A 21966-nucleotide genomic window follows, 5' to 3' on the forward strand; every position below is an offset into this window, starting at 1 on the left:
GAGGCCACCACTCTCTCTGATCCCTTTAGGCTGACCCTGGATACTGGCGGCAGCTAATCTCCACCCCTGGAGACCCAAGGGCTGGCAGGCAGGGCAGTGCCCCCTTCCCTGAGTTTTACAGGGAGGGGAGGGCCCTCCCAGCTCACAGACACCCCTCATGGCAGGGCCTAGGGCCCTTACCTAACACAGATAGGACCTTTGAGGCCCAGAGAGAGACAGTAACTAGTCCGGGGTCACACAGCCTGCCCTGGCCAGCCCTAGCATGGCTACCCCCAGAGAGCCCCAGCTCCCTCTCTGATGTTTCCCAACACGCCCGGCCTGTGCTGAGGCCCAGGAGACAGGAACCTTCAGGAAGGCTGAAACGGGGACCAGTGCACAGGACCTCTGGCAGCAGGCTCTTCTCCTCAGAGCCCACAGTTGCCAGGGTTGCCGAGGAGTGGGTGCCCTCACAATCAGGCTCCAATGGGCATTGTCTCTGCAGAATGTTCCTTTATTCTCCTACTGTCTCATAAGGCGCTGGGGCCCGGCCCATCTCCCTGCCTCTTCTCCGCGCTGAGCAGTCGGAAAAGCAGAAGATCCTTATAAGCCTGTGCACCTGGGGCCTGCGCCCTGCAGATGAGGTAGCCACTGTGGGTGGCTACACTTCCACGCAGGCCCATCCCGGGAGGCAGCTTCCCCATGCCTGTCACCATGTCCTCTCCCCACTCCTCCACGGTCCAAGGTCCTCTCTCCTCCTGCCCACCTACCTCCCACCTCCATCTCTCGCCTCTAACTGCCGTCAGGAAGAAAGCAAGCTGAGTCAACAAATTCTCACTACAGTTTAAATGACTGAAAGGCTCTGGGAATATCTGCTTTTTAAAGGGAGGCCCTGGGTAGCCAGCAATGTTCTTCTAGTTCATATCTATCACGTCTCTCCCCTTATTTAAAACTTTTCTATGTCTCCCTGTAGGATTTTGAGTAAATGCCAGATAACTTAGCTAAGGCCAAAAGTCCATAATGAGTTACCCAGAGGCATTCTGAGCTAAACTCTGAACCCACTTGCCACTGCTGCTTCCTGCTCGTTATTTGAGAATAGACACAAATGCCACCTCTTTTAGATCATTCCCTGAATGCCCCAACCCCAGCCTCCGCAGACACCCACACCCTGTACTGACCTCTGTCAGAGCCCTCAGCACATCCCGTGTGTGTGTGCGTGCGTGTGTGTGTGACTGTCTGAATGTCCCAGATAACCACCTGCTCCTGGAGCACAGTAGGTGTTGGACGAGCAGAGGAATCAGCACTGGCTAGGGTTCTGTTCCCACACAGAAGGGTGTCTAGCTGGCCTGAGCCCACGGTGAGCCCCTTCACACCCTCTGCTCCCCAGCCATGGCCCGCATCATCGACCTGGTGCCCTGGGAGGACGGCTCCACCCACGTATACGCGTCCCCGGCCATCCTGCTCCCCATCAAGCGGCGGCGCAACCAGCTGGCTGGCGTGAAGCAGCAGCTGTACCACCCAGCCCTGCCCAGCCTGCGCCGCATGGACATGGACTCCGTCAGGGCCTGCCTTCCCGACGAGCACTGCCAGTCCACCACCTACTGCTGCAAAGGTCAGGCCAGCCAGCTGAACTGGCACCAGGCCCTCTGGGCCTTTGGGGAAGGAGTAGATGGTTTCGAGAGAGAGACCTTGGAGGGGAAAGCCATGAGTGGCAGATGAAAGGATTGAAGGGGCGAGTCCCAGCTTGGTTCCTCCCTGTCCAGGAAACTTCACAAGGTCTGAGCCTCTGTTTCCCTGTCACTAAAATGGGTCACAAGGCTATCATGCGATTAAAACGAGGCAAGGCATGAAAAGCACCTATAGTGGTGCCTGGCACTTAATATATGCTCAACAATAATGTTGTTGTTATTATCATTAATGGATAGAGACCTTTGCAGAAGTCAGCAGTTGCAGTAGGAGAAGTAATAGTAATAGCAATAATAACAACTTCTGCCCAATCATTTTTCCACTGGAAAAGGCAGAGAAAGACCCTGCTGACCCCTCCCATGAATGACAGGAGACATGTGAGCCTTTGGGGTGACAGGGCCACATGGGCCAGGCAATGACCCTTCGTCGACTGAGAAGCTTGTGTGTGGAGGTAGGGGTGCCACGCAGACGTACACGTTCCTTTCAGCCCACCTATGAGGCACCTGCTTCGTGCCTGACACTGCACTGGGTCTGCAGGGAAACAAAGGGCGTTCCAGCTAGAGGGAATAGCATGTGTAGAGGCCTGGAGGGGAAATCTACCTGAGGTGTTGGGTGACCTTGAGAGGTTTGGTTGGTCTGGAGGAAAATGTTTGTGGGGGCAGCAGGAGCTGTGGCTGGGGATGAGGGCACAGCTCAGGAAGTGTCCTGTGGCTAAGTTCAGGGGTCTGGACTCTCCCGGGAGGGAAAGAGGAACCTCTGAAAGACTTTAAGCAGAAAAGAGGTCTGAGCATTCTGTCATGTGGGGCCGGGAGGCCCAGAGGGATTAGAGGTGGATGATGGGGGGATGTTTAGGACACTGGGACGGACCACAGTCTTCAGGAAGGAGTGAGACCACGGGGGAGGTTTTGAGAAGGTATTTAGGAGATAAAGCAACAGGGCTGGGTACTGGGTGTTGGAGGGGGAGTCTAGGACCATACCCAGGTTCCAGCTTAGGTGACAGGCGGGGCAAGCCTGTCGGAGACTGCATGGAGATCTCCAGAAGTCCCACACAGACCCCTGCAGGGCCAAGACAGGAAACACAAATACAGGAAGTGGGTGGGGAAGCAGTGAGGAGGGAGGAGGGAAAGTGAAGTGAAGCCCCCACATGCGTCCTCTAAAGGGGAGCAGCTTCTGGGGCCCCACAGACTGTGCCATGTGGGAAGCGTCAGCACAGCTATCTGAGCTTCCAAGAGAAGCCAGGAATCTAGATTTTTAAGGAAAGCTCTTGATTTAGATATATATTTTTATTGCAAGTATAAGCTTTTAATAAAAGTGAGAGTCACAAGTTCAAAATTCAAAATGCTGTAAAAGTGTACATTTTAACAAGTCTCACTCTCCCCCCCCCACTTACAGGTAACCATTCTTAGTCTCTAAGGTATTCTACCATTGTTTAAGGAACAGACGAACATTTATTCTTTTACTCCCCAACGTTTTATTGTGAACATATGCAAACACGGAGAAAAGTTGAAATAACACTATGAACACCCATTACCTTCCACCCGCTCCAATGAATGTTTTACCATATTTGCTCTCTCTCTCTCTCTCTCTCTCTCTCTCTGTCTCTCTCTCTGTCTCTCTCTGTCTCTCTCTGTCTCTCTGTCTCTCTCTCTGTCTCTCTCTCTGTCTCTCTCTCTCTCGCGCGCACACACACACACTTTGGCAAGCAGCTCCCAATGAAAAGAACAACCTCCTACATGACACAACACCATTATCACGTCTAGGGAAGTTAACAATAATACCCTGATATCTAATATTCAGTCCATATTAAAATGTCCCCAATTACCACCACAGATGTCTTTTATAGCTTTAAAAAAAAATTTTGGAACCAGGATTCAATCTAGGATTGTGCATTGCAATTGGTTGTTATGTCTCTTTAGTCTTAGTTTAGAACAGTCCACCTACTTTCCATTTTTCCCTCGTAATACTGACTTTTTAAAGAGTCCAAAACAGTTGTGTTGTAGACAGTCCTACATTCTGAACTTGAGCCATTGTTTCCTTATGGTGTTGTTTACCTTGATAATCTATTTTCTGCAAACTAGAAGCTGGGTGTAGAGGCTTGATTAGCCAGGTAAAACATTGCTGGCTAGAATCTTCCACAGGTGACAGATGCTGTCTTTGCCGTAATGCTTCAGGAGGCACAGAAGGTCATTATCCCACGATCAGTGATGCTGTTTGATGACTTGGTTAAGGTGGTGACCTGAATGTGTATTCTTCTCTGCCTCCAACTGTCTCAATTTTAGGCTTTAAAGCAAAAGGTAGCGTGCAGCATACACTCTTCTGCATCTTGGAGGTCTTGTATGGAGAACTTCCTCTATTTATTTTGAATAGCTGCACAGTGAGGGTGTATCGTAGCTTATTAACCAGCCCTTTAAAGACAGACACTTGAGTTGTTTTCAGTCATTTTCTATTATAAACAATGCTGAAGTGGGTAAACCTTCTGCTCACATCATTTCCAGTTGTGCAGCTGTGAAGTGGGATAAATTCCCAGAAATACAACTGTGGGGTCAAAAGGTCTGTGTATTTATAATTCTGATAGATAATGCCAATTGCTTTCCAGAGGCTCAAATCAATTCACACCCCCTCTGGCAATGTATGGCAATGGCTCTGTTTCCCATAACTGCACTAACTTTTGGATTATTTCCATTCTGATAGGCAAAAATTGGTATCTTAATGCAGTTTGATTATGGATTCATCTTATGAATGAGGTTGAGTGGCTTTTCATGTGTTTAGGGACCATTTGTATTTCTTGTGTTTGTGTTTGAACTACCTATGCATCTTCTTTTTTTTTTTTTTTTTTGGTCTTGATTTCCAGGAACTCTTTCAATATTAGGGAAATTGCACCTCATCTGTAAAATAAGCGGAAATATTTTTTCCCATTTGTCTTTTGACTTCTGGTGTTGTTTTTGCCATGCAGAAGTTTATTTTTATGTAGCCAAATTTATCAATCTTTCAGGCTACTTGATTTTGAAAGAGAGTTGGTAAGACCTTCCCCACCCTAAGGTTATAAAGGAATTTACCCATGTTTTCTTCTAGTACTTCTATGGTTTCATTTTTTTACATTGAAATCTTTGATCTATTTTGAGTTTATTCTGTTGTAAGGGGCGTGTTAAGTAAAAATCTACTTTATCTCAGATTTTTAAAAGTTGTCAGATATTTTTAAAAACTTTTAAAGCACTGTGGGTCAAACCTCTCCTGTGTGGGCCCCTGACCGCTGGTGGACGAGACACCTTTTCTCCCTTTCTCTTCCTCCTTCAGACGACTTTGACAACGCCTACTTCACGCTCCTCGGCGTCCCCAACAAACCCCTGCAGTGCTTGGTGAGCGTCCGTGGCCCCCGGCCCTGAGTTTGCTCAGGGTCTCGAGAGGCGGGAAGGACCTGCCTGTATCCAGCCCCGAGCTCCTCGAGCTCTGGGCTCTACTCTGCGCACTTCCTCAGCTGCCGCCTTGGAATCCCGCCCCCTTCCCATCTTCTTCAGGGGCTTCAGCCGCCCCCTGGGTCAGATGGGCCAAGAGTCAGGTCCTGCCGGGGGGGGGGGGGGGGGGCAGGTTCTGGGTCAGTCCTGCAGGCTTTTGCACCTACCCCCGCGGCCCTGACTCCCATCTCCCTGGCAGGACATCACAGCGACCGGCCAGAGGCTCCGCGACAGGTGCCGCGAGGGAAAGCTGGCGCCCATCGCGCCCGGCATCAACCGCGTCGACTGGCCCTGCTTCACGCGCGCCATCGAGGACTGGTCCCACTTCGTGTCCTCAGCCGGCGAGTTCAAGCTGCCCTGTCCGAGCAAGAAAGGTCAGTCTACCGGGCGCGGGGGATGCCCTAGGGCGGGGGAGACAGCCGAGCCTCTGGTCCCTGGAGCCGGGACCAGGAGCGCTGACTGGGGGGGCGTCGGGGGTGGGCTCGGGCAAAGACAGGGCGGGGAAGCCGGGGAGGGAGCAGCTGGGCACTTAGAGCGGGCGGGACTGAGACGGCTGAGGGACAGAGAAGTTGGACTCGTCATAGGCTGAGGGCGGGGCTGGTTCTGGGACCAGCGCAGCAGGGTCTGGAGGCGGGGCGTGGTCTGGCCGGGCGGTGGAGGCGGGACTGGTTCTAGGAGTAGGTGTGGGGCGGGGCTTGTTCCGGGCTCGATCTAGGGGCGGGGCTCCGGTGAGGGAGGGGGCGGGGCTTGTTCGAGGCAGGCTGGGGGCGGGGCTCCGGTAGGGGCGGGGACAGAGCTTGTTAGGGGCTCCGGTGAGAGCGGGGCGGGGCTTGATCTAGGGGCGGGGCTCCGATGGGGCGGGGGCGGGGCTGGTTCGGGCCGGGCTGGGGGCCCGAGATGGGCGCTCTTTCCATAGTCGAGAGTTTCAGCGGCTATGCAGTGCGGTACTTGAAGCCGGAGGTGACCCAGAACTGGCGGGTAGGGAGGGCTGCGCGCTGACCCTTCCCTGGGGCCCCAGGGGTAGGGGGTCTGGGGCGAGGAGCGGCTAACCCGGGGCGGGAGGCGGGGAGGGGAAGAGGAGACCGAGAGCAGGGTCTCCCAGTCCGCAGGCCAAGATCTCCCGCAGAGAGCGCTGTGTGGGGCGTGAGCAGGGGTCTATGACCTGCCGGCTCACAGACCCCTAATCCCTTTGGCTTGCCCCAGTACTGTCTCAACCAGAACCCCAGCCTGGACCGCTACGGACAGAAGCCCCTGCCTTTCGACTCCCTGTAAGTGACGCCACAGGCCCCGGGACCCCATACCTGGAGGAGGAAGGGTGGGGTCGGGTCTTGGCCGCTTTCCCCCAGCGCACACCTAGTGGCCCTTGAAAATGTGAGACCTGGGAAGAATTGCTTGCTCCAATACACACAAGACATTTGCAATTTCAAAATGAATTAATGTTTAATTCCTACCAAACGGAGCATCCTGTCATCAGGCCCTGGCAACTCCACCCTTTCGGCGTGGAGCGTTAAGGTGGGGGGAAGGTGCAGTGTAATCCTTCTGGCGGGACGGCGCCTCCCGAGGTGGGAGTGGGGTTCTCGGAGAGGGTCGCCTTCCCCACCTCGGGCTCACCCTCCTCGCTCTTTCACAGGAACGCTTTCCGACGCTTCGGCTCACGCTACAGGTAGGGGGATGACCCCGCCCCCGCCCCACACCTGGCCACGCCCCCGCCGGCCGCGTCCAGGGCTCAGGCTCTTCTCAGAACCCGCTCTACTCACCAGGAGCGCCCCGAGGGATTGGTACCCTCCTGAGTGATGTCAGGGGGATGCGAGCTGCCTCCCTCTGAGAGATCCGCGCCAGGCAAAAGCGCAGCCCACTGGGAGGCGGGGGGAGCGGAGTCCATGTCCCGCCCGATTTGGCCCAGAGGAGGACAAAGGGAATGGGGGTTACCCGGGAGGCCAGCAAGGGCCGGAAGAGTAAACTGACATGTAAGAAACATGATGGAAAGAGTCAAGGATCTGCCTTCCAGGATGCGGATAGGTGGTAAGGGCTGGGGCTAGTGTTCCCAGCAGGAGTGTGCAAATATTCAAGCATTTTCACATTCTCTACACTTCAGCAGTACCAGACTCCTGGGTGCGACCCAAACCACCAGCACAACCCAGCACTCCACACCTTTGCTTGTGCTGTTTCAGCTCCTAGATGATCCCTCCTTGTCTGCCTGGAAAACTCCTCTTCACTCTTTAAAGCCCAGCCCAGATGTCCCCTCCTCGCTGAAGCTTCCCTCACCCTCTGCCTCTCCCCTCCAGCTCAAACCCCTCCAGCTGGTCACCACATGTGCATCTCTATCTCACAGCAGGCAGACTGTTGTATTATAATCATTGATGGAAAGCTTGCCTTCTCTCACCCACCCTGTGCACACACAGGGGAGTGCTTTCTGCTTTTTTACTACTATATAATGCCTGCCAGAGTAGGTTCACTAAATGATTGAAAAAGGAGTAAAGCAGTGCATGGTTGGGGATTAGTGGGAGATAAAGATGAAGCAAACTGGACAAGGGGCTTGAAAGTCAAGCAAAGGAGCCAAAAATGTACAAAAGGAAATAGCCATTGAAGACTCTCGAGCCATAGAGAGACAGGATGTGTTTTCAGAGCCTTGAGGGCAGGAAGGTGGGTTTTGGGGGAAGGCCTAGAGAAGGACAGCGTGATTTTTCCCCAGGACACCCTGGAGGCCCCCAGCTCACCCCTGTTTCTCTCCACAGTCGTGTCAACTACCTGATCCCCTGGCATTAATCTGTGAAAAGGAGGCCGATCCTCTGGCTGCCGGACCGTGCCACCTCAGGTTCCCCAGCAGGACAGAGAGTGTATGGTGGCACCACCCATCTCCCTTAGAGTTCAGCCTGACTGGAAATAAACCTAATGCTCCTACAGGGAGGCACCAGGCCCTTGTGCAAGTGCGTGTGCGTGTGTGTGTATGTGTGTGTGTGTGTTGCAGGGGCTGGGACAGGGTCAGGACCTCAGGATGACAACTCCTGGAGGACTGGTGGGGGGCTGGAGAAAGATGTCTCGTGACCCCAGATAGAGAGTCAGGGTCTAAGCCCCAAGGCCCAGCCGGAGGTGAGGTGCAGAGGCAGGCCTGGGAATTGGGTTTTCCTTGTGCCCCCGTCCCCTGCTTGCAGCCCCATGACCAAGTCCCCTCCACCTCAGCCTCTGAACTTGAGCCCTAAAGAGAAAAGAGGGGGTTCAAAAGGGGTTTTTAGACACCTCTCTCAGCCCTCGCCATACCGGTGTACTCTGGGGGCTTCCCTGGGCCCGGGATCCCCCTGAAGAGGTGGAGGCAGGCTCTGGCCAGGCCTGTGGCCTCTATTCCCTGTGAAGTAGCAGAGTGTAGAAGTAAGATGAGGTGCCTGAGCCCACTCAGAGAAGAAAGTTTCCTGCTCCCCAAGGCACAGCCAACGAATATAGCGTGTAAGCAAAAAGTTGTCTGCTCTATCCACATGGCTTCAGGACTAGCCCTCCTCTGCCCACTGACGTACAGAGACGAAGGCATGATGTCCTGGGAACAGCCATGGGCACTCCTGGGCCAGGCCCAGAATAACCCCACTCAAAAGGGCTAAGGAAGAGTGTCTCCAGCGTGGTCAGGGGGTTAGAGCAGCCAGCATCAGCGCTTAGCCCCCTGACCTTCCAGATACCCCATCCCCACCCACCGTGGTCTGTCTGCAAGGACAGACCCAGATCAAGATAATAGTCACCAAGCTCAAAAATTGTCTGAAAAGGACTTCTGGTGCTTCGATCTGGGGCCTCAGGGATCCATCAACCTTTCAAAATTATGTGCAAAACCATATGTCTACCCACATGTGCATTTTCCATGGAAAGGCTCCTTGTTTCCATCAGATTCTCAGGAAAGTCAATGCCCACGAAAGTTAGGAAACTTACATCTCCGTCCCCTTCCACTAATATTTACTGAGCACCCAATGCGTGCAAGCCAGGTCTCAGGTCTCTCAGAAGGAATTTAAAGAATAATACCAGCCCCTCCCTCTGGACCCTGTGTTACACTGTTCAGAATACATTGTCATATGACCCATTGTCTCCTCCAGGCCTCACATCCCATAAGCACCCTGGAAAGTGAGCAGAACCAATGCTACCCTATTTCACAGATGGGAAAACTGAAGCCCAGATCAGGGAAGTCATTAGCCTCCAGCCAAACCCAGAAACAGGACTCAAAGCAAGTCTCAGCACTGCCACAGTGTTCACATATAGTTTGTGCTCAACATTAGTAGAATCAATTATTTCCCAGAATGGGGGTCTTTCATTCAACCTTGGGTAATAAACAAGGAGATGAGTTGTGTTGTTGTCTGATATGCAGACAGAGCCTGCCTTGCAGTCCTGAGGCTGATTTTAATTTCTTTTAGGGGCGGATGTAACAATCATTACCCTTACTCTGAGGTGAGAGACCATGGTATCTGTCTCTCTGTCCTCAAGTACGGGGCTCTGCTGACAATAGGGGAGGACACAGGAGCGTGGGGAGGAGCAGATGGGAAGTAGAGAGCAGAGCCCAGAGCCCCTTCCTCCTCGGGGCCTGTTGAGGAGGTACCAGCCTTGTGCCATCTTATGCAGGACGAGGCCCTTTCCTCCAAGCCCAACAGGCAGTCCACCTGGCTTGAACTGTGGGAAGCCATTGGCAGAGCCCCTGGAGTGTCAGAGCCACACACTGCAGCCCTAAGTGCCCCCTCCAACATAGCAGCTCAGAGAAGAGATGGATTTGCCCAAGGCTCACAGCAGGGACGCTGGAGACCTGGCCTGTGTGAGACTGGGGACAGCGGGAGAACGTACTGAAGCATGCCAGAGGGAATCAAGTGCCCGGGAGTTTTTTCCTGGCCCTGCTTCCTTGACGCTGAATAACTGGGCAAGTCCCTCTGAGAACCTGGCCCTGCAGACATTCGAGGCCTCGCCAGGCCCCGTGCTGGGTGCTGGATGCCAGAGGGACACAGACCAGTTGCCATCCCTGCCTTTGAGGCGCTTCCAATACAGTAGGAGAGAGGCAGGCCCAGCTGATTCAAACCTGAGAGCAGAAGGGGAGAATGTGGGCACACCGAAGCCATGTTCCTCGAGCCCAAGGTGCCATGAATGGTAACCCACACCAGCAATCTGTTTAGGTTCTGGCCCACCAGTTGTACACTGAATCCTGACTTCCTGGATATAAAAATGCATGCCCAGGAATAAAGGCAATGCAGAGTAGATGAGCATTAACAAGCCTGACTGAGTATACACTTTCCATTTTTAAGTGCAAGGCAATGTATTAAGCACTTTGCAGGCCCCATATGATGGGTGATTTTAGACCCACTTTACAGATGATGAAATGGACTCAGGGAGGTTCAGTGGCTGGCCCAAGGTCACACAGCTGGGGATTGGCAGAGCTGGGAAATGAAGCCAGGCTGCCTAACCCCTGAGCCTGCGGCTACCACACTTTGTTGCCTTCCTGCTATGAGAGAGATGCAAGCCAAGAGTGGGGAGGAAATCAGGGGGGCTTCCTGGGGGGCGAGGACATTTGACTAGGGCTTAGAGGAAGGAGAAGATGTTCCACCAGAAAGCTCTCTTGGAGTTGCTGGCGGTGGCAGAGTCTGCAGGTTGCGAATCTCACCAAAAGGCCAAGAGATGGAAAGAAGCCCCACCCCTGCCCACCTGGGCCACTGTCTCCTGGCCTGGAAGTCTCCTCAGCCTGGGAGGGGGGCTCTTTGTTCATCATAAATAGATCACATTAGAAATCCTCCCTGTGGCGCCTGCCTTGGAGACAGCCCAGTCTCCGTGGCCTCACCTCCAGGCCTTCCTGGCCTAACCCCAATCCACTGCCCTGGCCCTGGGCCTCAACGCATTACACTAACACAAACCCCACCACCAGCCTGCTTGCTGTGCCAGCACCCCCAGACTCTTGTCTGCCTCCTAACTTTTGTTCAAAGCCTTCATTCCCCCTGAAATGCTTCCCTGTCTCTTCCTACCCAAATCCCACCCTTTCTTCCAGGCAGCCCTCTCTCAAGGCCTCCCTTTTCCCCCTATTCTTCCCCAAGATTATGTATAGGACAGGGACTATAGCTGTTTCTGGGGACTAACCCATAGCCTCTGGCCCACAGGAGGATCTCAGGAAATACTGCACTTGCCAGCTTCTCCTATCTCTCTAAGTGGACGTGGGGCTCAGGAATGGGGTCTGGGGCCTCCCAGAACCAACACACAGATCTGGACTAAATGAAACAACTGCTACAATAGTAGTTGTGTTTATTACAAAGAAACACACAAAACATACATCCTCACTCAGGGGCTGGCAATGGGGGAGGATCAGGGATGGGGTAAGGTTCCTAGCTGAGGGAGGGGTGGAGTGAGGGTCAGGGAGGACTCTTCTTTTTTTTTTTTTGTGAGGAAGATCAGCCCTGAGCTAACATCTATTGCCAATCCTCCTCCTTTTTTTCCCTTTTCTCCCCAAAGCCCCAGCAGATAGCGTCATAGTTGCACACCCTTCTAGTTGCTGTATGTGGGACGCGGCCTCACCATGGCCAGAGAAGCGGTGCGTTGGTGCGCGCCCGGGATCCGAACCCGGGCCACCAGCAGCAGAGCACGCGCAGTTAACTGCCAAGCCACCGGGCCGGCCCAGGGAGGACTCTTGCATGTAATGTTTTGGACTAAATATCAGCAGCTTTGACATTTTTTGACCTTACCTTTTGATCCATGAAAACCTCAAAACTCTCATCTAAAGTTCTTGCTTCACGCCCTGCAGCACCGGCTCAGTGTCTGGCAGACAGTAGGTGCTCAGTCATGCTTGTGGATGGACAAAGGCAGGCCTGCAGACCTGGGTGGCGATGGACACACGCTCAGTGAAGAGGGAGACCCCATAGGCCCCCGCCGCTCCCCTTGACCTCCCTCAGGGCCCTGAGGAGGACTGGGAACTCCGGCCTTGCAAAAATCAATAGCGGCCAAGGTCTTTCCTGGAGGCATGACCTTCAAGGAACAAAGAAACCATCACTTGAGGATGGGATGTGCAGCTTATCACAGGCTAGCCTGGCCCAGGCTGTGAGGCCCTGGGCAAATGTCCAAGGCCTGAGCAGCCCCTGGTCCTGTCTGAGGCCACCTCTGGAGAAGGGAATGAGGTAGGGGCCTGGGGGGGAGGTCGGGATGTAGGACAGAGACAAGGCACTCCACAATGGCCCCTAGGGAGGCCTAGGCTCTTGACGGAGCTACCTCTGCACAGACGGGAAGACGGAGCATGACGGCTTCAATCCCTCCAGGAGTTGAGAGCAGGCCGGAGGGCTGGCCGCCCCTCTGCCTGCTGGGGAAGAGCTGTCCTGCTGCCCTGGCCAGACCCCGTGCCAGCACCAGTCCCGGCCATTGTTCCCGGCTTCCTGGCCAGCAAAGAGTGGGTTGGAGCCAGAGCCCCAGGCTTCAGTGGCTGGAGTTGGAGGCCTGCAAGGTTCAGCCCAGGGCTGTCCCGGCCCCACTGTCCATCCCCCACCTGGCCCACCTGGCCAGCCCCCAGGCCACTGTCATCACTAACTGTCTGGCTTGGGCAGCCTCTGGACTTCTCAAGGGTCAGCCCACAGGGGATGCTCAGGTCTGCCCTGCGCATCTCATAGAGATGGTGTGAGGCTCAGACCAGCCGGTGGATGGGAAGAACTTGTATACAGGGTGTCAGGGGTGGGGGTGGGAGAGCCCTGACATTCAGATGGCAGAGCTAGGCTGGCTCCCTCCTGCCTCTGACCTCCTAGTGCTCTGCTTTCCTGAGTGGCCACAATGTGGCAAACATGCCACATGGGTCATTTCACTGTGCCCTCACCCCCAGCCCAGAAGAGAGCATTACTGGCTCCATTTCACAGATGAGGAGGATGAGGCTCAGAGAAGACAACCAACCTGCCCGAAGATTTGCTGCTGATGAGGGGCAGAGGCAGGACTCTAGCCAGGTCTGACTGTGATGCTCTTAAACCATGACACCACTCCACTGCCACCATGGTTCATGAGCACAGGCTCCACTCCTGGAGAGCAGGGTCCTCTCACGCTGTCCCCCTGCAGGGCTGAGCACAGAGCTAGCCACCGAGTGGGAGTTTGACAAAGCTGTCAGGATGATGGGCTCCCTAGAAAAGTCTAGGCCCAGCCTCCCCTGGCAACAACTCCTAGCACCCAGGAGAATGCCCCACTCCCCACCGCCCCCTGCCCTGTGAAGTGCCTCTTTCCCCAGTCACTAAAGAGAGCACTAGTTTGTACCCCTCGTCACAATGTCTGAAGTTCCCTATGAAACTGCTATGCTCTAAGAGAGGGAGACTCGCATCAGATATGGGACACAGAACGCTGTGGGGGTCCTGGGCAGGCAGGTGGCAGAGGTACCTGTGTGTGTGGTCAGGTGCAGTGGGCAGCTGCTTAAGACAGTTTGTGCTGTTTCTGTCACTTACAACCCAGAGAGTCCAGACTGAGACAGGAGGGGAGCAGGCTGGAGGCCAGGAGAGGCAGGGAGGGAAAAGGAGACACAGATTGATCCTGTTCCTTCCCAGAATAGAGCGTCAGGTGTCTAAGGACCTTCAGAGATCAGAGGTCAAGACCTCGGCTTCAGATGGGGAATTGAGGCTCCGAGAGGGGCAGAGACCTGCCTGGGGTCGCTTGTTATCAGAGGGCTAGGACTTGGACCTGAACGTCCAGGGCCGGGGCTCCATTCCCTGCCCTGGCTTTGGCCCAGGCTGGAGCCCAGAGGCTGAGGGCCAGGTGGGAGCTGAAGGAGCCCCACTGCTTCGTGAGAGGAGTTGGAGATGGGGACAAAGGAAGAACAAGTTATTTCAGGCTCCGTGTGAGCTCAGCTCCTGCTGCCCCTGGCACGCACAGACCATCGTCCATTCAGGAAGGGCAACCTGAAACTATAAATCACCAAACACAGGCCAGTGCTTTCCAGGAGTCTCTGCGAGTGGGTGAGTTTTGCCTAAGGTCACTCGGCCAGAGAGGAAGCGGGACTCGAGCCTGGCACAGACACAGAGGGCCCCGAGCACCCTCCTGCTGACACCTGCAGAGAGGAACCACATGGCTTCTCAAGGACAGGGTCCTCCCCTGGCCACACAGAGGGAGCGAGAGGAGTATGGGGTCCAGGTCACATCTGGGGTCCCCCAGGCCATTCCACGAGGGCTTCTACACCCCGTTTTGAGCCCCCTGCAGCACGAGCAGCAACTTGTCCCCTTGACTTTTTACCCTCACCCCCCCCAGGGCAGGGTGTCCCCCCCACCAGGGCAGGGTGTCCCTGCTGACCACCCTCCACTGGCTCTCAATGCCCAGCACTGGCGAGGTTGCTTCTCCTCTCTCCGCACCTCCACCCTTGCCTTTGAGAAATGGAAGCAGCCTGAGTTGCAGTCGCCCTGCTATGGGACAGAGACGGGGGTACAGAAGAAAAAGTGTAGGAAGGCTGAGATGGGAGGTGGCTGGGGTGGGCAGGCAGATGGAGCGTGTGCATGGGCTGCGTGGAAGTGGGGGCAGAGCAGGTGATCCTCTGGGGCAGGGCCTGTCTGGCTGGGTCCACTGCTGCCCCAGGCAGGCCCTCGTTTTCCACTGGGGCTGAGCAAGCTCTCATGCTTACCAGACCCAGTCCCTGGCTTCTGACCATCCATGAGCTGCTGTGCCTCACGGCCCAGCTCGCTTTGCAGGGGCTGTGGTTAAACCCCGAGGAGGTCAAGAGACTGCAGTCCCATTCCCAAGGGCCCCCGGGGTCCTGCAGTTGGTACTGCCAGCATCTTCACAGCTTCCCCACCAGGGCCTCCATACATGACTCCATTTAATTCTCACAACTAAGCAAGGCAAGGGTTTACCTCCCCATTTTACAGATGAGGCAACTGAGTTCCAAAGAGGTTAAGTGACTTGCCAGAGTCACATGACCAGAACGTTCAAAACACAGGATTTGGACCCAGCCTTGTGTCCCAATCCCAAGCCTGCCACCCTGGCCTGCACACCTCTGCCCCTCTCCGCGTCCCATCATCCCCCTGTGGAAGAATGACCAGAACAAGCAGGGCTTTGGTCTGTGATGGTCAATGTCTTTACTTCTAAAGCATACATTGGACTCACTATATATTAACATCAAAAGGGGCTATCTAAAATGGAGTCATTCTTTTTAAAAATCCAGATTCTCACATTTTTATATAAGATCCAAAATGACATGAAATTAAACTATACAATGTTATGAATAGTATAACAACTGCTTTTAGAAAGCAAAATGAAAGGAAAAAATTAGCAGTTGAGACTGCTGTCAGCCTGGGTTCCCCGTCTTCTGAGGCATTGTGACTGGGAGCCAGCACCGAGGGGAGCACCAGCCCCTCTCTGCAGGCACAGGAAGGGGACCCAGGCAGGCAGAAGAGGCGGACGGGGGCTTTTCAGACTTCTTAAGGTGAGAGGAGGACAAGGCGGGTCTCCCTGCTCCTCTGGGCCCTTGGTGCGTGCACTGACTCAAGTCTTCTTTTAGGACCCACGACCAGGGGAGAGGGCTGGAAGCGGGCAGAGGGAAGAGCTGGGTTCAAAACAATCTTTTCAATTATAAAGGTCCTCTGGGCTTCCTGAGGAGGGCCCCAGCTGTCCAGAGATCAGTTGACTCCAGCTACCCACTGGTTTCCTTAACAACTCTCTTCCTCTGCCCACTCCCTATGCCTTGGATATCCTCGGCTCCACGAGCCCTCTGGGCAGCCAGAGACCCAGGGGGACCCTCGGAGTACCCAAGGGAGAATGCTCTGGCCTTGGACGTAGCTGGATGCTGTCCAGAACATCTTGGCAGTGCAAGACCCCTGGGGTCCAGGCCAGCAGCAGGACTGATGGGGGAGGGTTCCCCTGGGCCAGGAGGGCACTGTGGAGTCAGATGCCATTCCCACAGTCCTTTCGCCTCCCCCACCCTGGGTACCCAGGCCTGGTCTTGGCCCTGAAGCAGGGCTGGGGCGAGCTGATTGGGGCCATGCCCTTGACGCTTTGGTTCACACAATTCAAGTGGGTGGACACTTGTTTGCATCCCCTGGGAAGATCATGGGCTCAGCCCTGCTTCCTCCCAGACACCAGGTGGTCTAACAATCCCCTTCTTTCACATGGGCAGTTCTATCTGGCTGACAGCACATTCCCTACCAGAGCTTGGAACCATGCTGCCCAGGTGGGAGGGGCACTTCTAAAGCAGTGAGATTAGATGTCGGTGCAAAGGCTGCCTTTCCTCCTTCCCCATGGACCACACCCTCTGACTGTGTCACAGGAGACTTTCTCTGCTTCCTTCCTTCTGGGTGGGCCAACTGCTCTCCAGGGAGACGCAGCCCACAGATGTGCAGCCCTCCTGTACGTCTCACCTGTCAAACAGAGAGGAAGCATCGCCCCTGGCTGGAGCGGAGAGGCTTGTGGCTCATGGTCTGTCCTCCTGGCCCCCAGGACCACATCACAAAGCTGGCCTTCTCCCTCAAACAACTTGAAGGGGGATGCCCTACCTCCAGCCCACCTCTGGGGTCTGGCCCACCTCTGGGGTCTGGCCCTTCTCCCAGGCCCTGCCATGACCATCCTCTTTCCTAACCTATCTGGTTTCTAATCAGGCTGAAAGGACTGGGAAGGTTGGGCTGGCACCACCCCCTCCTGGGGTGGAGAGAGGCCACTTGACTTCCAGCCTGGCTCCGGTCCCCCGGAGACAAGGGAGGCTGACGGCTCTCAAGAAAGCGAATCCTGTAATGGAAAAGAGGTTTGTGGAATCAGGGCCAGCCACAGCAATCTGGGTCCCCCCACCTCCAGGCCGGTACCTGGAGCGCCAGGCACCCACACCCTCCACCTGCCCAGCGCCCTTTTGTCCTCAAGCCCAGGGCCCCGGAACCCGAGCTGGATGGAGGGCTTGGTGTAAGGAGGCTGGGCGGGGCCCGGCGGGGCGTGGCGTGGACTCAGGGCAGGCAGGCGGCTACCTGGTAGGCGCCCTCGGCAGCAGCAGCGGCCGCGCTGTGCTGCGCGCTGTGCTCCTGCAGCAGGGCCACGTCCAGGAAGCGCTCGCCACACCACGCGCACTTGAACTGCTGCTCCCGGGCGTGCACGCCCTGGTGCTTATTGAGGTGCTCCCGCTGCTTGAAGGCCTTGTCACAGTTGGGGCACTTGTAGGGCTTCTCGCCCGTGTGCACCCGCCGGTGCCGCTGCAGGTCTGACGCGTACTTGAAGCGCTTCTCGCAGTCCGGGCACTTGAGCGGCTTCTCGCGGGCTGGGTCGCAGCGGTGCTGCACGAACTCGGAGGACGAGAAGAAGCGGCGTTCGCACAGGGTGCAGCGCAGGGGCTTCTCGGCCGCCGAGCAGTGGGCCAGCTGGTGCTTCTGCAGGGCCGACGCCCGCTTGTAGGCCTTGTTGCACACCGGGCACTTGAAGGGCCGCTCGGCCGCGCCCGGCAGGCACTTGTGCCGCAGCAGCTCGGCCGACTGGTCGAAGCCCTTCTGGCACACGGGGCACTTGAAGAGGGTCTCGAGGGTGTGCACGTGCTGGTGGTAGAGCAGGTGGCTGGGCTGCCCGAAGCCCTTCTCGCACAGGCCGCACTTGAAGGGCTCCTCGGTCTTGTGCGTGCGCCGGTGCCGCATGAGCGCGTACTGCTGCTTGAAGCCCATGGGGCACAGGTCGCACTTGAAGGGCCGCTCGGCGCTGTGCGTGCGCTCGTGCTGCCGCAGGTCCGACGGCCGCTTGAAGGCCTTCTGGCACTCGCCGCAGCGGAAGGGCCGCTCCCCGCTCGGCGTGCACGGGTGCTGCAGCAGCTCCGACGACTCCTTGAAGTGCAGCTCGCACACGTTGCAGCGGAAGAGGTGGTGCTCGCCCGAGTGCGCGTACATGTGGCGCACCAGGTGGGAGCGGTGTTTGAAGGTCTTCTCGCAGACCGCGCACTTGTAGGGCCGCTCCGAGCTGTGCGTGCGCTTGTGGTGCACCAGGTGGGACGACTGGCTGAAGCTCTTGTCACACAGCGTGCACTTGTAGGGCTTCTCACCCGTGTGGATCCGCTCGTGCCGCGAGAGCTCCGACAGGTGCTTGAAGGGCTTCTGGCAGATGGGGCAGCTGTAGGGCTTGTCGGCCTGTTCAGCAGGAGCGACGGTAGGGGGCGGGGCTGCTTGGGGCAGCGAGGGGGCAGCAGCGGCCGCTGGCTCAGCCGCCTCGGCGGGCTTGTAGGTCTTCTCGCAGATGGAACATTTCACGAGGCCGCCGGTGCCACTGTGGGCGCTGTGATGCTGCGCCAGCGAGGTGAGCAGCGAGAAGCCCATCTTGCAGACGCCACAGACAAAAGGCTTCTGTTCCGCCTGCACACACTGGTGCTCCAGCAGGTCAGTAGCCTGGTGGAAGATCTTGAGACACTGCGTGCACTGGAATGAGCGGTCATGGCCTGCCAGGCACTGGTGCTCGTGCAGGCTGGACAGGTGTGCCAGGTCGTGACCACAGACCCCGCACTTAGGGCCCGGCTCGCCTGCTGCCTGCAGGGGCGCATGCTGCGGGGGCTGCAAGCCTGGGTCGGGCTGCAGGAGGATGCCATAGACGGCACAGCCCAGCGGGTTCTCAGCTGTGCCCGGGGGCAGTGTGTGCTCGGCCAGGGCTGGTGGTGGTTCTGCATGGTGCTGAGGCTGCGGAGGCTGTGGCTGCTGTGGCTGCGTCTGTGGCGGCTGCTGCCAGCTTTCCGACATGCTTGGGAAGATGAAACAGGGTTTGGAGAGTAATGGCTTCAGTTTCCCCGCTTAAGGTGACCCAACCCAGAGAGAGAAGTTGCCCAGGATCAGGTATGGACAAGGACCTCAGACAAGGCACAGAAGAGGGTCTGGTCAGACGGCCCAAGTCATTAACCGAGACGGTCTACAAGGCTCTGCCTACAGGACGGGGGGGGTCTTCGAGGCAGAGTGCCAGCAATGCCACGGAGGCTCTGCCTTCCCCGATGACGGGTTCTGTAGAGAAGAGAGAAATCATGAGCATGAGGCAGGGACACGCAGCTGTTCCCTGGGCCTTCTCCCTATTCTGCCTGCATGTGCCACATTGACATAAACCACATCAGGGCTGGGAGGTCTGCTCTCTTCACACACCAAAGAAGGCTGCTGGCAGCTCAGCTTCTCCAGCAAAGCGGATGCTGGCTGCCTCCACCCCCACCCACGCTCAGGCCCCCATCCCTGGGCCAGGGCATCCCAGCCTCCCAGCTCACTGCCAACCCTCTTTAACCAGCTGTCTCACAGGTGAGAGTCTGGGGTGATCTGCCCACAATAAAAGAAGTCACAAATTCTGCTCATGCTCCAAGGCAAGAAGGAGGGAAGACCGACCAGTTAGGGCCGTGGTGTCCAAAAAACAATAATTTTAGCAACATAATTTTTCTTTGCAAATAAGTTCTTACTTGGAAACCCAATATATAAGATGGATAAAAGCAGAGAGGCCTCCATGGGGTCTGCCAGCTCCTCTCCCACTGCTGCCCTGAATCTCAACCCAGGACATCATTCCTCAGGAGAACGGCCTGCTGGGTCTGAGGTCTGGGAGGCCAGCCTTCCCAGATCCGAGGGCCCAACAGCTAACAGCCTCAGTTCACTCAATATTTACAACAACTACACGGAACTGAGGACCATCTCAAAAACCTTCTCCCGTGAGGGGCTGGCCCACATCCCTCTCCACCACCCTCTGCCCTGACCATGCACCTGTTCTCTCTCCACACAACAGGCTGAATGGCCTGGCAGGGAGCTGAGCCAACGCATGATGGGGGTTAGAGGACAGGTCCCCAGACCCACCCAGCCTGGATGTCTACACAGCAGAATTCCCCACTCTAGTCATCTCCCAGAGCACCAAGAAAAAAGTCCTAAATCCTCTGAATCTGACAGTGTCAAGGCCTGCAGGAAAACATAAGCAATTAGGAGTTTGCCTCTGCAGTGTGGGAAGCAGCACACTAACCATGGAGCCTTTCTCCTCATCCCCTTTCTGGAGACAGCCCTGTTCCCTCACTCCAAGTCACTAACATTCTGGGTAATCAATGGAAGGTAAAGACCACCCGGCCCAAGCAAATCTCTAACTCACCACTTTGTGGCAGCATAAGGTAATGACAGGGAAAGGGAGGAACTTTCAGAATCAGATGCAACCCGCTTTCAGGTTCCTGGCTCCTCCGCCTGTAACATTGAAAAGTTTCTAAGTTTTCTCCCGAGGGAAAGAGGAGAAGGTAGGGGATGCCTTCACAGGCCAGCCTGGCCTCTAACTGTTCTGCCAAAGAAACATAACAGTCAGGCGAACGGCTGTCATCCTCAGCATCTTCCGGGAAAGGAGGAAGGAAAGGAGCGGCTCCGGGTGGAGGCAGCAGGTTGCACGCGCAAGCAGGTACTGAAGCCTCCCCAGGAAAGAGGGAAGCGGAGCTACTCTGAGCGCGGTCTAGGTCCGACTGCGGCAACCCAACTGTTCTTTTCCGGCATGAATGGCTGCCAGACCCAAGGTCCCCGGCCCTGGGCCCCCAGTTCCACTGCCCACCCCGGCCCCCCTGCAGCAAAGTGCAGCCAGGAAGCCTCTCTGATCACTCCGCAGAGAGGAGGAGAGACTGGGGTAAGGGAGGCAAGGGGAGGCCCCCACCTGCGCCCCACCCCAGCCATTCCTCCTCCCTGGGAAACCGAATGAAAGCTGATCACCTCCCCGCCGGCACTGCCCGCCGGCCCAGCTGGGCGGCCTCCTGTCAGCCCTCGCCGGGAATGGCCTGGCCGCTGCGGCCCGAGCGCCGGCCCCGCGGGCGACTGGGCCCGGGGAAGGCCCCAGGGCCCGGGCTGGGCCCGGGAGCGGCTGCGCGTGGAGACTGGCCTGGGCCGCCCAGGAGCTCAGGAGGCCACCGGGTCGGGCCGGAGGTGGGGGGGCGGCCGGGCCGGCTGGAGAAGGGGTGCGGCGGGCGCGGGAGTGGCCCCCAGACGCGGCCCCGGGCGCCCCGCCGCTCACCTGCTCCAGGCCGCCCGCGGGGTCAGGCGCGGGGCGAGTGGCGACCGGCTGCTCTCTCTGCCGCCCCTTTATTCCGGCTCCATCGGCGGCGGCGCGGCCTACGCGCGCTGCCAATCCCCGGCCTCGCGTAGCGGCGGCGGCCGGCCCGGGGGCGGGGGACGGGCTAGCGGCGGCCGGAACCGAGGAAGGGACGTGCGCGGCCGGGACAGCGGGGCCGGGGCGGAGGAGCGCCGGGAGGGCGGGCGGACAGACCGATGGCCTTGCAGAGACCGGCGGACAGGCGGGCGGCGCGGGGGCCAGGGAGGCGGGGCCGGGGGAGGAGCGGCAGCCGGGGCGGCGGCGGCTGCGGGAGGAGCGGGCGGCGCGGAGCGAGGCCGCCCCCTGCCGGGGACCCCGCGGCCGGGCCGGGTCGGACAGCCGGGCGCGCGGGGTGGCTCTCCGGTCGCCCGGCCGGCACGCCTCCGCTGACCCAGGGAGGGCGCTCCGCTTCCTACTACCCTGCTGGGCCTTAGGGGAGGGGGCTCCCGGCCTGGCCCCCGGCCTGACCCCTGCACCTGAGAGGAGGGGCCCCCTAGACCTGATCAGAAGACTTCTGATCTTCTGGCACTGACCCGCCTCTGACTCCTCAGTTTGCTCTTAGGGGAGGGGCCCCCGGAGTCAGACTTTGGACCAGCTTGAGCAGGGGGCTCCGGGACTTCTGATCCCGTCCGCGAGGACAGGGATCTCCGCTGGGTCTAGTGCGCTGACCGCTGACTCAGGGACTGTCCGTGGCTGGGAGGTCTGGTCCCGGGTGGCTGCAGACAGAGCCGCGGACAGAGAGGTGAGGGCGCAGAGCGATCTGTGCAATGGGCACACGAGGCTGGGGGTTTCCAGGAGGCTACACTTAGCGGTCGAAGCGCTGCGAGCGAGCGGGCAGCGTGGTCCGGGTGGGTAGAGCCTTTTCTAAGGTCCTGCCGGGCCCCGCCTCCAG

General features: G+C 57.3%; 2 protein-coding genes across 5 annotated transcripts; one reads left to right on the plus strand and one right to left on the minus strand.

Annotated features, from left to right (window-relative positions):
• Positions 1-462: 462 nt before the first annotated feature.
• On the plus strand, positions 463-11438 carry SPMIP8 (sperm microtubule inner protein 8). Its single transcript, XM_058527921.1, is given in 10 exon segments — positions 463-570; positions 572-598; positions 600-633; positions 1364-1588; positions 4957-5018; positions 5314-5488; positions 6031-6092; positions 6318-6382; positions 6745-6777; positions 7850-11438. Coding segments are annotated over 10 exon segments (822 nt in total). The 3' UTR covers positions 7881-11438.
• Positions 11439-15109: 3671 nt separating this feature from the next.
• ZNF319 (zinc finger protein 319) lies at positions 15110-21895 on the minus strand. 4 transcript variants are annotated; one of them, XM_058527918.1, is made up of 4 exons: positions 21608-21895; positions 20103-20191; positions 17006-18997; positions 15110-16775 (listed from the first exon to the last, which is right to left on the minus strand). In XM_058527918.1, the coding sequence occupies exons 3-4, from the start codon at positions 18740-18742 to the stop codon at positions 16761-16763; spliced, it is 1752 nt and encodes a 583-aa protein (XP_058383901.1). In that variant the 5' UTR covers positions 18743-18997; positions 20103-20191; positions 21608-21895; the 3' UTR covers positions 15110-16760. The 4 variants fall into 4 exon arrangements, with proteins under 4 accessions (XP_058383901.1, XP_058383898.1, XP_058383900.1 ...); XM_058527915.1 differs by having other exon boundaries at positions 15110-18997; XM_058527917.1 differs by lacking the exon at positions 21608-21895 and adding an exon at positions 20997-21568 and having other exon boundaries at positions 15110-18997.
• Positions 21896-21966: the final 71 nt, after the last annotated feature.

Source organism: Diceros bicornis, chromosome 32 (genome assembly GCF_020826845.1).
Source record: "Diceros bicornis minor isolate mBicDic1 chromosome 32, mDicBic1.mat.cur, whole genome shotgun sequence".
Taxonomy (NCBI): domain Eukaryota; kingdom Metazoa; phylum Chordata; class Mammalia; order Perissodactyla; family Rhinocerotidae; genus Diceros; species Diceros bicornis.